The 16,167-nt window shown below is 46.2% G+C and overlaps 1 protein-coding gene across 1 annotated transcript in view; it reads left to right on the forward strand.

The window, feature by feature from the left end:
* LOC146861747 (uncharacterized) overlaps positions 1-15,456 on the forward strand; it is a 301,902-nt gene extending 286,446 nt beyond the window's left edge. The window contains exon 2 of the mRNA XM_085643193.1: positions 15,278-15,456. Within this exon, the coding sequence (XP_085499319.1) occupies positions 15,278-15,303 (26 nt within the window). The 3' untranslated portion in view covers positions 15,304-15,456. The remainder of the gene's footprint in view (positions 1-15,277) is intronic.
* The last annotated feature ends 711 nt before the right edge of the window (positions 15,457-16,167 follow it).

Genomic DNA, 16,167 nt, shown 5'->3' on the forward strand with positions numbered 1-16,167 from the left:
CTCAGCAGGCTGTTGGTATGCTTTTTGAGTCTTCCTCTGACCATGGTCCAGAGACTGACTCTGATTCTGAGGCAGAGGTGGAAGGGGAGAAGCTTTAGGCAGTGAGTTTTCTCTCCACATGGCATCATCGGATGATGAAGCTACTCTCAGTGCGGATGAAGCTACTCTTAGTGTGTATGAAGTGCCTGTGTTAGAGGAGGACATTGATGTGCCGATAGTGCGGCAAGAGGCATCTGGGCTACAGCCTGGGGCTGCAAGGCATTGTCAGACGTTACTTGTGTTCCAGAGTGTAGGGTGAATACTGAAAACTTTTTGCCGATAATTTTTTTTTTCAGTTGCTTATGGATGATGTATTTTTGGCAGAGATCGTTGAGCAGACTAATTTGTATGCCAAACAGTTTTTGAGGGACAACAGTGCCAGCCTTAAGCCCCACTCTAGAGCTAACCGGTGGACTCCCACAAATCTGAAAGAGATGAAGAAGTTCTTGGGTTTAACTTTTTTGATGGGCTTGATAAGGAAGCCATCAGTGTCTTCATATTGGTCTACTAGTCCCTTGATGGCAACTGCTATATTTCCGGCAGGCATGAGTCATGATAGGTATTTGCTTCTGCTTCGGATGATGCATTTTGTCGATAATGGTTTAGGGTTGCCACGAGATCACCCTGATTGTGACCGTCTTTTTAGGATTCGGCCTGTCATTGATCACTTTGTTGATGGATTTTCTGTGATCCATGCTCCAGGGAAAGAAATAGCAGTGGATCAGTCTTTGGTGTTGTTCAAGGGCCGCTTGGTTTTTTGGCAATGCATTCCTAGTAAGAGGGCACGCTATGGAATTAAGCTGTATATGCTGTGTGACAGTAGGACTGGATATGTCTCTAATTTCAGGGTGTATACCGGTAAGGAATCCAGGATTAATCCCCCTGGTTGTCCCTCCACTTTTGGGTGACTGAGAAAATTGTGTGGGAACATGGTAGAGGATTTTTTAACAAAGGTCACCATTAATATGTAGCTAACTTCTACACTGGTGTGCGGTTGTTCAGGGAATTGGCCAACGTGGACACTGTTGCTTGTGGCACAATACGCTCTAACCGTAAAGGTTTCCCAAAATAACTTGTTTGTCAAAAGCTTGTGCGGGGACAGTGCAGTGCGTTGCGTTGCGAGGAGCTTCTAGCTGTGACATTTTCAGACAGGAGAGATGTCTACATGCTGACTACCATCCATGATGAAAGCACTTTACCTGTGACTGTTTGGGGTCAAGTTGCTGAAGTGCGCAAATCTGTGTGCATTTTAGACTATAATAGGCACACGGGTGATGTTGACAGAGTAGATCAGAGTTTGGAACCTTACGCTGCTCTTCGTAAGGCTTACATTTGGTATAAGAAGTTGGCTATCCATCTTCATCCAGTATTAGGGTATCTTTCATAGATTCACATGCCTGAATCATTCCTCGTCGTCTGGATGGGAGTCCCCTGTACATAAATAAAGGAATGTCTCACTAGACATATAGAGTAATAGGCCAAAGGCCTCACCTTAGTAACATATCCACGTCCTTTTGTAAAAAAGGACCAAACTTTGGCGAGTAACCAATCAGCTATCACCACCCTCTAGAACCTTCCTGGAAGGAGCTCTAGTCCCTCAGATTTTTGCTCAGCATTCCTTGTTTCTGGATTACCAGTGTTTCTTTCTTCAAATTTCCATCTTCTGGGTGAAGTTCTTCAGTTCTTCATGGCAGATACTCCGAAGAAGGGCCTTTTTAGGTCTTGTGCTTCCTGTGGAAAAAAGAGACTTCATGTGGACGATCAACACAAAGACTGTCTCTACTGCCTTTATCCGAACCACTCTTCAAAGGATTGTAAGGTATGTCATACCTTTTCCTCCAAGACCCTCAAAGATCGTGAGGGACGCCTCTTAATTTGGCTGCAGAGGCTTAAAGACAAAGACCCAGTACTGTCTTCTGAGGAAAGTGAGGGCTCGTCCATATCTTCACAGTCCTCTCAGAAAAGACCAAGGGTGGCTTCTCCAGGCCCTTCGTCACAGCCACCTCAAAAGAAGGCGCATAAAAAGTCTTCAGAGGTCCTTCCTAAGACTCATCCAGCGAAGGTTTCTCCTCAGGAAGATCTTCATGCCTTCAAAAAGCCTTCTTCCACCCAGTCGACCATGGCCTCGTCGACGGTGGCTTGGACGAGGAAATCTCCATCTACGCATTGAATGTGACCTCGTTGATGACGACAGTTTCAACTTCTGTCGCGTCATATTCACTATCAACGTCGACGACGAAAACTCCATCGTCGACGGCCGGTAGGTCTGTCTCGTCGCTAAAAATAAAAAAGACATCATCGACGTCCAAACTGCCATCGACACTAAGATCGCAGACGACAGCGTCGACGACGACACCGTCGACTAAGACTGTCCCGTCAACATCTACAACATCGTCGACGAGGACTCAGTCGACGACGACTCCTTCATCGACGACGACACCGTCGACGACAGCTCTGACGACGGGACCTCAATCTACCATGGTACCCGTCGGCGCTTCACCGTCTACGGGACCGTCGACAGCAGCAGATTCTGACCTACAAAGTACGTATGTGCACCTAAAAATCACGAAACGTACGTTAATGCCAGCCCTGACCTCCCCTAGTAGAGTCCAGCTCTTGCCTCCAGCACATCTTTTGGAGGAAGAAGACTCTGATGATGGCAGTATGTTCAGAACGGCGACCAGCCCATCGCAACTGAACGTTAAATACCGGGACAGTTCAGACTATGATGATCAAGGGCAGGAAGATCAGGCGGTTTGTCCTGAGGAATGCCATCCGCCTCCACCTCCCATGGTTTGTTTGCCTGCATCCCTGGTCTCTGACCTGCAGTTCCTCATTTCGGACTATAAGCAGAGATTTCCAACGTCTGCAACATCTCCGCTTCAGGTTGTGTCTCCACCACCAAGACCACGACCTCCTCCGTTAAGCTTACAGTCTGAGCCTGTCACATCACCACCTCCACTTTCTACAGACGATGAGGAGGAGGATCAACAAGAAGAAGGGGAACTTCAGGATTCCCATCCTACTCGTGACGAGTGGGACGATTACATACTAACCTGTCCAGCTTCTCCCGTGCCTGCCCCAGCTGACTCGCCTCTGGAGGACATTGGAGCCTTTCACAACATAGTGGAAAGAGCGGCGCAGCGCTTCCAAATACCTATGTCCTCACAACAACAGGATTGCTTCCTCTACGATTTTAAAGAGCCTTTTAAAAAATTGATTAGATCTATCCCTATTATAGACTACATATGGCATCAGGGTGTTAAGATCATGCAGAACCCTTCCTCGGTGCCTCCAGTATTGTCTCGTCTGGATAAGAAATATAGGGCTCCAGATACTGCTCCGGCTTGCCTGACCGGCCATCCTAAACCGGACTCCGTCATTACACAAGCTGCTCAGCGGAAATCAAAAAATCCTTCCGCTTTGCTGACGGCTCCTCCGGACAAAGAGGGTAGACGGCTGGACAATATTGGCAAACGCTTCTCATCCATGTCTGCATTAACAGTGTGTGCATCCAATTCCTTGGCACTGTTAGGATGTTATAACAGGCAGATGTGGGCAGATATTGCTCCATACCTTGCGGCCTTGCCAGAGGACTCGAAGGAAGAGGCAAAGAAAATCTTGCTGGAGGGTGAGCGGTCTGCATCAGAGATTATAGACTGTGCGATGGATATCGCCTCTACTGGGTTTTGCCAAATCGCGGGCGCAGCTTTACTACGGCGCCAGGGTTGGTTGAAGGCGACTTCATTCCGACCGGAGGTACAAACAAAAGTTTTAGACATGCCATACGATGGTCAGCTTCTTTTTGGGATACACATCGACGAAGCTCTGCAAGGTATTAAAAAGGATACCGACACGGCTAGGGCTTTGGGTACCCTCCAATTCAAGACCCCATCTTTTCGAGGCTCAAGGGGGAGAGGTCAAACGTCTACCAGAGGTGATTACCAACACCGATCTTCCTTCTCTTCCACTCAGCAATATCGGCCACAATACCAGCAATGTCAACAGCAATCCACCTACACTAAATCTTCCTTTCGTGGCAAAGGAGGTCGACAGAAAGACGCTGCTCGGCGACAATGACTTCCCACTACCACCGGTCTCCAACTCCTCTCTGCCCTCCAAGGTTGGAGGAAGAATTTCCCACTTTCTAAAAAATTGGAAGCAAATAACAACGGACCGTTGGGTTCTGCAACTGGTTCAATTAGGACATTCACTAGAATTCATTCAAATTCCTCCCCAAACCCCTCCCTGTCCTATGCTTCACAAAAATCTGCATGCTCTGCTCCTGGAACCTCAACAAATTCTTGAAAAAACAGTCGTTTCGTATGGTCACCATACAGGAAGTACTACAGCTACTCAATGCGGACGACTACATGGTGTCTTTAGACCTTCAGGATGCCTATTTTCACATCCCGATCCACCGCAACCACAAAAAAATTCTGAGATTCGCAGTAGCTGGCAGGCATTATCAATTTTGTGTCCTGCCGTTCGGACTCAAATCGGCACCACGCATTTTTACAAAATGCCTTTCTCCGGTGGCTGCATATATCTGACAACAACACCATCAGGTTTTTTAATATCTGGACGACTGGCTCGTCAAAGCACCCTCTCTAGAAGGCGCGACTAGGTCTTCCAATGCCTGTCTAAGGCTTTTCGATTGTTTGGGGCTTACTCTCAATCAGGACTAGTCCGTCCTTCAGCCTTCCCAGCGCATAACTTTCCTGGGTGCTACTCTCGACATGCTCCAAAGGAAAGCGTTTCCTTCACAAGAGCGAAAAGACAAACTTCCTTCCTTGGCGCTTCACATACGCTCCAAAAAGACTCCTACTGTGCGCCTTTTCAAATCCCTTCTCGGGATGATGTCTTCCTGCATTCTACTAGTTCCACACTGTCGCCTTCACATGCGACCTCTTCAAGAAGCGCTTTCAGCTGAGTGGGTCCAATGTACGGGGTCATTCGACAATGTCATCCAGGTGACCCCTCTGATGAAAAAGGCTCTACGGTGGTGGATTTGCCCTCAGAACCTTTCTCAAGGCTTGCCTCTCTTGCTTCCTGCTTCTCCACATACCATCACAGCGGATGCATCCCTGGAAGGTTGGGGAGCCTTCCTTCAAGAACTCCAGATCAGCGGCAAATGGTCCCTTTCCGAAAGGAAACTCCACATAAATCTTCTGGAGCTCTGAACAGTGTATCTCACTCTTTTGGCATTTCTACCATGAATCAGGAATTCTCGAGTGCTTGTACGGACCGACAATACCACGACAATGCACTATTTAAACAAGCAGGGAGGGACTCGTTCTCTAACACTCTCTCACGAGTCGCAAAAAATCTGGAACTGGTTGCTCCTTCACAACATTTCTCTTCGAGCAGAGTATGTTCCAGGAACACACAACGTTCTGGCCGACTCTTTGAGCAGACAACAGACAGCATGTCACGAGTGGGAGTTGAATCAGCGGACCCTCGACCGCATATTCTCTCAATGGGGCACCCCTCTTCTGGACCTTTTTGCTACCCAGCAGGACGCCAAATGCCAACACTTCACAAGCTGGCATCCCCAGAAGGGATCTCTAGGGAATGCGTTTTTTATCGCATAGTGCAACGTCTTTGCATACGCTTTTCCACCAATTCCCCTGATTTTGGTGCTCAGGAAATTGAAAGCGGAACCTTGCACGCTCATCTTGATAGCTCCAGCTTGGCCACGCCAACACTGGTTCACGGAGCTTCACCTTCTCTCCCGGGAACCGCCGATCCGGTTGAAACCGCTTCCCTCTCTCCTCACTATGAACCACCAACAAGTCCAGCATCCGGATCCAGCATCTCTCAGATTATCAGCTTGGCTCCTGAGTTCAGAGAGTTCCAGGGTCTAGACATCCCTCCGGACTGTAGAGCAGTTCTGGCTCGGGCTCGAGCAGATAGTACTACCAAAACATATTCCTTAAAATGGAAGAGGGTCTGTATCTGGTGCAAGTCAAACAAAATACACCCTCTTTCATCCTCTCCAGGGCAAATAATGCCTTACCTTCTTCATCTGGCAAAATCTGGTCTTGCTCATGCCTCCATTAAAGTCCATCTGGCAGCAATATCCCGTATTAGGAGATCCTCTGCAGGCCCTTCTCTGTGGTCTCATCGGTTGATTAAACAATTCCTTAAAGGCCTGTTTAGAACATTCCCTCCGGTAAAGACTTTACCTCCTGCATGGCAACTCAACACGGTTCTGGCTCAACTTATGAAACACCCTTTTGAGCCAATACACAGAGCGGATCTCAAGTATCTCTCCTGGTAAAACAGCGCTCTTTCCAGCCCTTACCTCGGCAAGGCCAGTAAGTGAACTTCATGCTTTCTCAATTCAAGACTCTTTCCTTCAGTTCAAACACGACAGGGTCATACTTCACACGAATCCGAAGTTTATCCCTAAGGTTCCGTCACACTTCCATCTCAATGAGCCTATTGTGTTGCGCTCCTTCTTTCCAAATCCTCAAACAGTGGCAGAAAAAACTCTGCATTCTTTAGACCTTAAACGCTGCCTGAAATTCTACATTGACCAGACAAAGACATTCCGCAAATCCAACCAACTCTTTGTGGCTTACAGTCGACCTAGGAAAGGTCTCCACTCACTAAACAAAGTATATCTCGCTGGATCTCCGCAGCTATTACTTTTTGTCACCAGCAAGCGGGGCAGCCCCTGCTCTCCGCAGTTCGAGCCCATTCCACGAGGGCAATCTCTACTTCAATGGCACTTTTTGCAGGTGTGCCCATTGCGGACATTTGCAGAGTGGCAACATGGAAGACGCCGCATACATTTACCAAGCATTACTGCCTGGATACGAAACTCATGAAAGACGCTGCAGTGGGTCAAGCGGTGCTCCGTCATCTATTTCATTAGAGGTGAGCCCTTCCTTTCATCCCACCATCCTTTCTTCTATAAGCACATTTCGCTATTGTGTTTTATACCTCTGCTATGTCATTGCTTTTTGGTACTTTCTATGTTCACATTGATATGTTGTTATCTGGTGAATTTATATATACTGTACCTTTCGAAATGTGCTTCTCATTGCTTACTATTCTGATTCAGGCATGTGAATCTATGAAAGATACACGAATACTGGATAAGGAACGCGTTACTTACCTGTAACTGCAGTTATCCAGTGTTGGTATCTTTCATAGATTCACATGCAACCCACCCACCTCCCCTGGAAGGACTCTCTTGGGTCTCTCAGTGATACAACTACTTAGGACTGTGCTTACGAAAATCTGAGGGAGTAGAGCTCCTTCCAGGAAGTTTCTAGAGGGTGGTGATAGCTGATTGGTTACTCTCCAAAGTTTTGTCCTTTTTTACAAAAGGACGTGGATATGTTACTAATGTGAGGCCTTTGGTCTATTACTCTATATGTCTAGTGAGACATTACTTTATTTATGTACCGGGGACTCCCATCCCGACGACGGGGAATGATTCAGGCATGTGAATCTATGAAAGATACCAACACTGGTTAACCGCAGTTACAGGTAAGTAACGCGTTCCTTTCCACTTGGCAAACTTTAATGCTTTTGTTGTATTCCAGGATTTTGTCCTGAGTCAAAGATGACTTTTGCTAATTTTCAGGAGTCTGTAATAGGCAGCCTTGTTTTAGTGGAACAGGCAAGTGTTCCTAGAGTTGGATTGGTGGAGGATGTTGCTAGATTGAAAGATCGCCACTTTCCTGATCACATTCCTTCCACACCCTCAAAAGACTCTCCCAGTAGGAGATGTAGAGTCTGTTGGCGAAGAGGTACGCAGAAGGAGACTCGTATGTACTGCCCCTAGTGTCCTCCTAACCCTGGGCTGTGTGTGCCTACTTGTTTTAGAATGTACCACACGCAAATTAATTTTTGGGAGCATCCATGAGTGGTAAAGTGAACTGCCTGGCCTCTATTGTTTAATATTTTTTGTTCAGTTTCAAGGTTGGAATTTGTGTAGTGTATTTAGTTTCAGATTTTGTGTTAGTAGATTTGTATCTATTTGCAATTTGTTTGTGTTTTCTTATTTATGAAAAAATCCTAAATGTGATGGTGGTGTGCATGGACTGGCGCTTGGCTGGTGGTGTTTGTACTGGCGCTTGGCTGGCGGTGTGCATGGACTGGCGCTTGGCTGGCGGTGTGTGTGGACTGGCGCTTGGCTGGTGGTGTGTTTGGATTGGCGCTTGAATGCCGGTGTGTTTGTACTGGCGGTGTGTTTGGATTGGCGCTTGGCTGGCGGTGTGTTTGCACTGGCGCTTGGCTGGCGGTGTGTTTGCACTGGCGCTTGGCTGGCGGTGTGTTTGGATTGGCGCTTGGCTGGCGGTGTGTTTGTACTGGCGCTTGGCTGGTGGTGTGCGTGGACTGGTGCTCGGCTGGCGGTGTGTGAGTAGTGACTAGCTGCTGGTCACTACACACACTGCTAGCTAAACGCCACTCAACGCAATCCATGAGCTGGTGTGGTTGCTGTGTCAGGAATGTGGGCGTGTGAAAGTGATGGGCCCCTGAATGGCGCTGTCTGCTGGTGTGTGTGTTGTAATGTGCTGGACCTGCGGCTATGGTTGTGAATGGTTTTGTATGTGTCACACGTATGAAAGGTGTATGAATGGCCTGTAAAGAGGTTGGTGCCTTTTCGTGGCTTTACAGCTCACGAGCTGTGAGTCAACAGTTCAGTTTCTCGTCCTTTCAATTAACATTGCATTTCATTTTTGTGAAATCTCTGGTTAATACAACTGTATATACTGAACCATCACTCACCCTCGTGCCAAATCCAACCAGTGTATATGTGTGCTTGAGGAATAGGTGGTTGTGCATAAAAATTTGTCTTTTCTGTTTTTGTCAAGCAGGATGTACCTTTTTTGTGAATGTTGTAATGTGTTGGTTTTGTGCCTGGTGGTGTGAATGGTCTTGTGGGTATCATGTACGAAAGGTGTGTGAATGGCCTGTAAAGCGGTTGGTGCCTTGAAGTGGCTTTACAGCTCACGAGCTGCGAGTCACTGGTTCAGTTTTTTGTCCATTCAATTATTGACAGTGCATTTCATTTGTGTCCTCTCTTGGTAATAAAATTGTATATACTGAACCATCACTTGCCCTCGTGCCAAATCCAACCAGTATGTGTGTGTGCTTGAGGAATAGGTGGTTGTGCTTAAAAATGTGTCTTTTCTGATTTTGTTAAGCAGGGTGTACCTTGTCCTTTTGTGAATGTTGTAATGTGTTAGTTTTGTGCCTGGTGGTGTGAATGGCCTTGTGTGGGTCATGTATGAAAGGTGTGTGAATCGCCTGTAAAGCAGTTTGTGCCTTGAAGTGGCTTTACAGCTAACGAGCTGCGAGTCACTGGTTCAGTGTTTGGTTCCGTTTTTTGTCCATTCATTTATTGACAGTGCATTTCATTTTTGTGAAATCTCTTGTTAATACAATTTTATATACTGAACCATCACTCGCCCTCGTGCCAAATCCAACCAGTATAAATGTGTGCTTGAGGAATAGATGGCTGTGCAGTAATCTTAGTCTGTTTTGTCTCTCTGCTAAGCTGTACATTTCATCTAAGAATAACCTAACAACTGTAGTTTTTGTCGTAAACTAAACACCCATGGGAATGCATGGTGAGGTCTCTCTTGTGGATCCCAACAAGTTACCTTACCCACAATGTCCTGCAAACCTCAAAATGTGACTGTGACATTTTCCTTGCATTATTGTGCCCAAATGTTCACACTGCAGAAAGTAACAACAGAATTCCAACCACCCAGCATTTCTCCAAGTATCCCAATAGAAATGGTACCTCACTTGTATGGGTGGGCCAAGTACCCGCGGCAGGGAAGGGCCCAAAACCTATTGATGCAACATCAAAATTACCTATCACAAACCAACCTGGTTTTGCAAGGGAGGTCCCATGAGGTTTTGGCCTGGGGCTCGGTGGCCATCTAGGGAAACCTACCTAACCCACACATTTCTGGAAACGAGACACCCGGGGGAGTCCAGTGAGGTATGGCTTGTGTGGGTCCCCCATCATTCTCCTACCCAGAATCCCCTGCAAACCTCAAATGTTGCCGAAAAATTCACTTTTTTCCCCCACATTTCTGTGTGGGAATGTTCTGGAATCTGCGTCGATCCACAAATTTCCTCCCACCCAGCGTTCCCCCAGGTCTCCCGATACAAATGGTACCTCACTTGTGTGGGTGGGTCAAGGACCCGCGAAAGGTAAGGGCCCAAAACCTATTGAGGCGACATCAAAATTACCGATCACAAACCAACCTGGTTCTGCATGGGGGTCCCATGAGTTTTTCGCCCGGGGCTCGGCAGCTATCTAGGGAAACCTACCTAACCCACACATTTCTGGAAAGTCCAGCGAGGTATGGCTTGCGTGGGTCCCCCATCATTCTCCTACCCAGAATCCCCTGGAAACCTCAAATATTGCTGAAAATTTAGCTTTTTTCTCAGATTTCTGTGTGGGAAAGTTCTGGAATCTGCGTGGATCCACACAAGTGAGGTATCAATTTACTCGGGACATTAAGGGGAACGCTGTGGGGTTGGATATTTGTGCCAGCACGGTGATTCCACACAAAAAAAAAAGGAAAATGTGTTTTTTTCAGCTAAATTTGAGGTTTGAATGGCATTCTGGGTAGGAAAACGTTGGGGGATCCACGCAAGCCATACCTCATTGGACTCCCCGGGTGTCTAGTTTTCAGTAATGTTTGGGTTTGGTACTTTCCCAAGATGGCCGCCGAGCCCGGGGCCAAAATTTCAGGTGCCCCCGCCCCCAAAACCAGGTAGTTTTGCTATAGGTAATTTTGAAGTCTCCACAGTACGATTTGAGCCATTCCTGTTGCAGCCAATATGCCTACCCACACAAGTGAGGTACCATTTTTATTGGGAGACCTGGGGGAACGCTGGGTGGGAGGAAATTTGTGGATCCACGCAGATTCCAGAACTTTAAACCAAAGAATTGTGGGGAAAATGTGTTTTTTGGACAATCTTTTATGTTTGCAAGGGATTCTAGGTAACAGAACCTGGTGGGAGGCAGTCAAGTCACCCCATCCTGGATTCCCCTGGGTGTCTAGTTTTCAAAAATGTATAGGTTTGCTAGGTTTCCCTAGGTGCCGGCAGAGCTAGGGTTCAAAAACTACAGCTAGGCACTTTGAAAAATAAGGGTAATTTTTCATTGTGAAAATGTGGTGTGTTCACGTTGGGTTTGAGCCATTTCCTGTCTTGAGCACTTTGCCTACCCACACAAGTGAGGTACCATTTTTATCGGGAGACTTAGGGTAATTCAGATTTGTAAAGCAACTGTTATTATCTATTGACTTTTGATGCATTTCTGCCTTCCAAATGAAAGACATTGTGTAAAAAAGAAGTCATTTTGAAAAATGACCGATAATTGTCATGCTAGTATTCCCAATTTCGAAAATGTGTAAATATCTACTGTTTCTAAACTCTATAATTTGTTCCCATTTCAGAAATACATAGGTGTCTTTCATACCAATTTTTCCATGTATTCATTTTCCCACAATAATTGCTATATACCCGGTACATAATAAAAAGCCATTGCAAATTGCTGCTCAGTTTTTGACTCTGGGTTCGTCGGGTTCTTGGTGAACCTACAAGTCCTATATATCCCACAACCAGTAAGGTCCAGCGGATGTAACAGTATATTGCTTTCAAAGAGCTGTCATAATTCGAAGAAGTTACAGGTGAAAACGTTGACACAAAAGGCTGTTTTTTTCAACTAATTTTCAATTTTTCCTATATTTAACTGTTAGTTTCTATGAAGAAACCTTGATGGATCTACACAAACGACCCCTTGCTGAATTCAGAAATTTGTCTACTTTTCTAAAATCCTTTTTCCAGGATCCATTATTGCTTTCACACCCATTTCTACCATTAACTGGAAGGAGGTTGAAAGCACAAAAAATAGCAAAAATAGGCTATGTCCCAGAAAAATGCCAAATCTGTGTAAAAAATGTTGGTTTTTTGACAAACGCCTGTCATTCCCTAAAAGCTGGGAAAATGGTGATTTCAGCCCCACAAACCCTTTTTTGATACCATTTGCAGGGAAAAACCCAGACGCTTTCATTTGCAGCCCTTTTTCCCATTTTCTCCAAAAAACCAAAATGTAGCTGTATTTTGGCTAATTTCTGGGACCCGTCCAGGGGAATCCACAAACCCTGGGTACCTTTAGAATCCCCTTGATGTTGGAAGAAAAAGACGCAAATTTGGCGTGGTTACCTTATGTGGTCAAAAAGTTACAGGGGCCTAAGCACGCACTACCCCAAATAGCCAAAAAAAAGGCTTAGCTCAGGGGGGAAAAGGCCTAGCAGCGAATGGGGTTAAACGAATTGCTTGGTCCTGAAGAAGCACCACCGATCTGTTTGGACCATATGGGCGCGAAACATGTCGACCTCATCAGTTACCTAGGGCCCATTAAGCCTATATAGGTAACGCTTGACCTATGGATTTTTTTGCCTGCCAAGGGTGCCCCTCCTCATTAAAAGTGCTCTTTGGGCAACCCTTAGACAGTTTTAGACTCACTCTGCACGCACCACTGCACCATCTTTATAGGAACCACACCACACACCCGCATGCACCATACGGCGTTTTGTCTCAAAAGATCTCCGCTAAAGTGACCCTTCGGGGGACCCGTAGGGCATTGCAGTGCCGGCCCGATGAGGAGCAAAACGCCAGATGATGAAGCATGACATCCTTCGGGGTGTGTGAGGGCATCAAGAGACCAGACTTGCTCTTCGCTCTCACACGTGGGCCACATAAAGCCTAGGATCACTCATACTTCTCTCTTTCTCTTTAGTGAGTGGGTGACTACCTGCACCCCTCATCCAGAACAGTGCCCCCTGTTTTGATTAATAAAGTATCTATATCAACCACCTGGGGGACACGCGATCCAAAGCTCTGTCCGACCTAGCGAAGAACCTTAGGGTATACTGTCTGGAAAATCATGTCTCCGTGACGGCAGAGCATCTCCCGGAGTCAGCCAACCAGGTGGCGGATAGGTGATCTTGCCATCTGCGGGATTCCAGCTTGTGGAGGCTAGATACGGAAAAGTTCCAGGCCCTATCCTCCCTTTGGGTCACGTTCACGATAGACCTTTTTGCATCCCGCCTCGACAATCAGCTCTCCCGGTACTTCAGATGGAGGCCGGATCCGGGAGCGGTGGCAACCAACACCTTTCTCCAAGTCTGGTCCACGGAGCACAGGTATGCTTTTCCCCCGTTCTCGATGATCACGTGCCTTATGACTGTGGTACGCTGGCAGCAAGTGGATCTGGTTGTGATCACCCCAACATGGAGGTCGCAAGTTTGGTTTCCAGTTCTGATGGAACTTTCTTGTGAACCTCCAATCCGTCTACACAAGAATCCTCTCCTCCTGACCGATCCCTCCTGGAATCCTCACCCGATGGTGACAGCCAGCAGCCTCCAGCTTATTGCGTGGCAGATTACAAGGTCATGTTGGCAGGTCCCGGTCCTATTACACAGCGCTGGGCTCCTTCTATCCAAAGCCTGGGCGGACAGCACAGTCAAGCGATATCGTTCAGCCTGGTCTCGCTAGATGGGTTGGTGTCAGCAACGGAGTCTGGATCCTATGGGGATAGACATTGTCCACATCCTAAATATTTGGGCGTCTTTGGTGGAAGAGTGTCTGGCCTACTGATCTGTCAATACCTTTCGGTCCGCAATCTCGACAGGTCATGCTGTGATTGCAGGTCTTCCGGCGGGGGAACACTCCCTTGTCAAGAAGCTACTTCGTGGCATATGTTTATCCCTTCCCCTGTAACCGAGATACTCAACTCTTTGGTATGTAAATAAGGTTTTGAAGCTCTTATCAGACTGGCCAGGCAATAGATATCTTTCCAGGAAATGATTGTCGGACAAGCTGCCCATTCTTTTGATCTCCTGCAAGAGAGTGTCCAATGTACGGGCCCTGGATATTTCAGGACGGTCTTTTACCCCAGATGGGGTCACGTTCCATGTGAGCAGGTGAACCAAATGCAATTCTAGAGTGATCTCCTATCCTGCATTCCCAGATATACCCAAATTGTGCATGGTCAGATGTATTAAGGCATACGAGGCCACTACTGTAGAGCTTCGTCCACACGGAGAGAGACAGCTTTTGATTGCCTTGAGGAAACCTTTCAGGGCGGTCTCCTCACCGACTATCGTCAGATGGGTACGATGGATAGTGCACGAGGTGGGCATTGACACCAAGTGTTTTGGTGCCCACTCGGTGCGAGGGGCAATGGCCTCCAAATATTCAAAGGTGCGTGGTAGGTCCAGGGAACCTGTATCTGGATGAAATGGCCTACATCTGTTAATGATTATTAGAGGAGCTTGGCTTGAGGCACTGGACCTTTCCCGCCTCGTATCCGTAACTGTATTGTGAAAGTTTGAGCATATGCTCCTTTTTAAATAATAAAAACAATTTCAAACACACAGAAGGTTTTTCTTCTTAGTTTCTTTTGTTTTTTTTAAAAAGCAAGTGTTGTGTTGTCTTTTAAAAGATTCTTTATTAGTTGCATCCTCATTGGTCCAGAAGAGATTTTTTTTATTTGTGGTCTGGAGGTGCAACAGCCGACACGTGTTTCTCCGTAGGTGGTCAAGTAAGACCAGGGCTTTCTCAAGGCTTAGTAGTTATTCTGAAGAACAGAGAATACATTCCATTACAATAAAATATAGGGGTCCTCCAAACGGAATACAATAAACGCTGATATTATAACAGCGTGAAGTCTGTCCCGGGTCAATCCCTCGTACCGTTCTTCATGGCAAGCTAAAGAGGAGCATATGCTCAAACTTTAACTATGCAATGGCCTCCAGAACCTTTGCTTTGGGAGCCCGCTTGGAGGATATTTTGTATGCAGCTGACTGTCATCTGACTCAACCTTTAAAAGGTTCTACTTTAAACCAGTCTTCTCCATTGTGGCCCTGGTGGTAGACAAGCTTTAAACTAGCATTATCCTTGCCTCCAACCCTGCCATAGAATGAAAAAAGCCTAGCTATTGTAACAGAAAGTTTAAATTCTATTAAGGACTCTGAGGCAAGGATTAGCCCTCCCTAGAATTAAGGACCCACCCAGACTCTTCAATCAGCTTATGGGAGTAAGTAGGAAGGTTTTATCTGATGATTAACCAATGTTCTTGCATGTGATTACTTGTGTATGTTCATGTTCCTCTTGGTGTCTTGGATATTTTTCCATGGTACAATTCTCACTGTGCCTATTATGATGCTCTCTCTCTGATTTGCAGTGAAGGAGTCTTCAAAACCGGATTGAAGAATCTTCCGTGGTCAGTTTGGTCGCAGGAAGAAAGAGGAAGAGAGAGGATGGACAACTCCCTGTGAAGAGGACGGCCGGCCCTGATTGGACTAGGACTTATGGTTTTTGTTTAACTTCCTTCCCAGGGATGATGGGAAATGAAGTTTTGTTGTCCTGTTGTGGCTGCTGTTTAAATAAAACGAAGAAAGAAGGCATAATCCTCGCCTCAGAGTCCTTAATAGAATTGAAACTTTCTGTTACTATAGCTAGGAAATGTTTCATTTAGCCTGAGCAAAAAAAAAAAATAGTTAACTGCTATCTTCACCTTCTGATTTTTTTCATTTTTATTTCTCTTCTCTGCCCTGTCTTCTATCCAATTGTTTTGATCCAATCTAAGTGCCAGAGTATGCATTTACTAACACTTTTCTCGCTCTTCACTTTTGTATTTTGAACCTTGTACAATTTTTAAAAAGCAGCATCAAGTGATTGCCCACAAAACTTACTAATTTATTTATATAAATCAAAGCTGTGATGTGCCACTCATGTGGTAGTATGAAGCCTTGCCTTTAATATGCTCATACATCCATATGCGTGCATGCACATTTACTCTTTGCATGCCCACGTCCTGAGCATGTTTTGCTTTCACCCTGTATCCAGTAGCATCAAGGAGGTGTTAGGCCACTTTTCATAATTTGGCACCATTGTGAGACATTTGTGCTGGATCTAGTAGCCACCTGCCTACAATAGCCTGAATACAGTCTGAATACAGCACCATTCCTAGCTGGCTCTGCCAGTTAAGAGCAGTGCAGTAACAACCATCCTTCAATGAAAAACTCAACATCCATCAAAATTGATCATGTGCCATTGATTTGCAATCCTGCA

Source organism: Triturus cristatus, chromosome 2_2, assembly GCF_964204655.1.
Source record: "Triturus cristatus chromosome 2_2, aTriCri1.1, whole genome shotgun sequence".
Classification (NCBI taxonomy): Eukaryota; Metazoa; Chordata; class Amphibia; order Caudata; family Salamandridae; genus Triturus; species Triturus cristatus.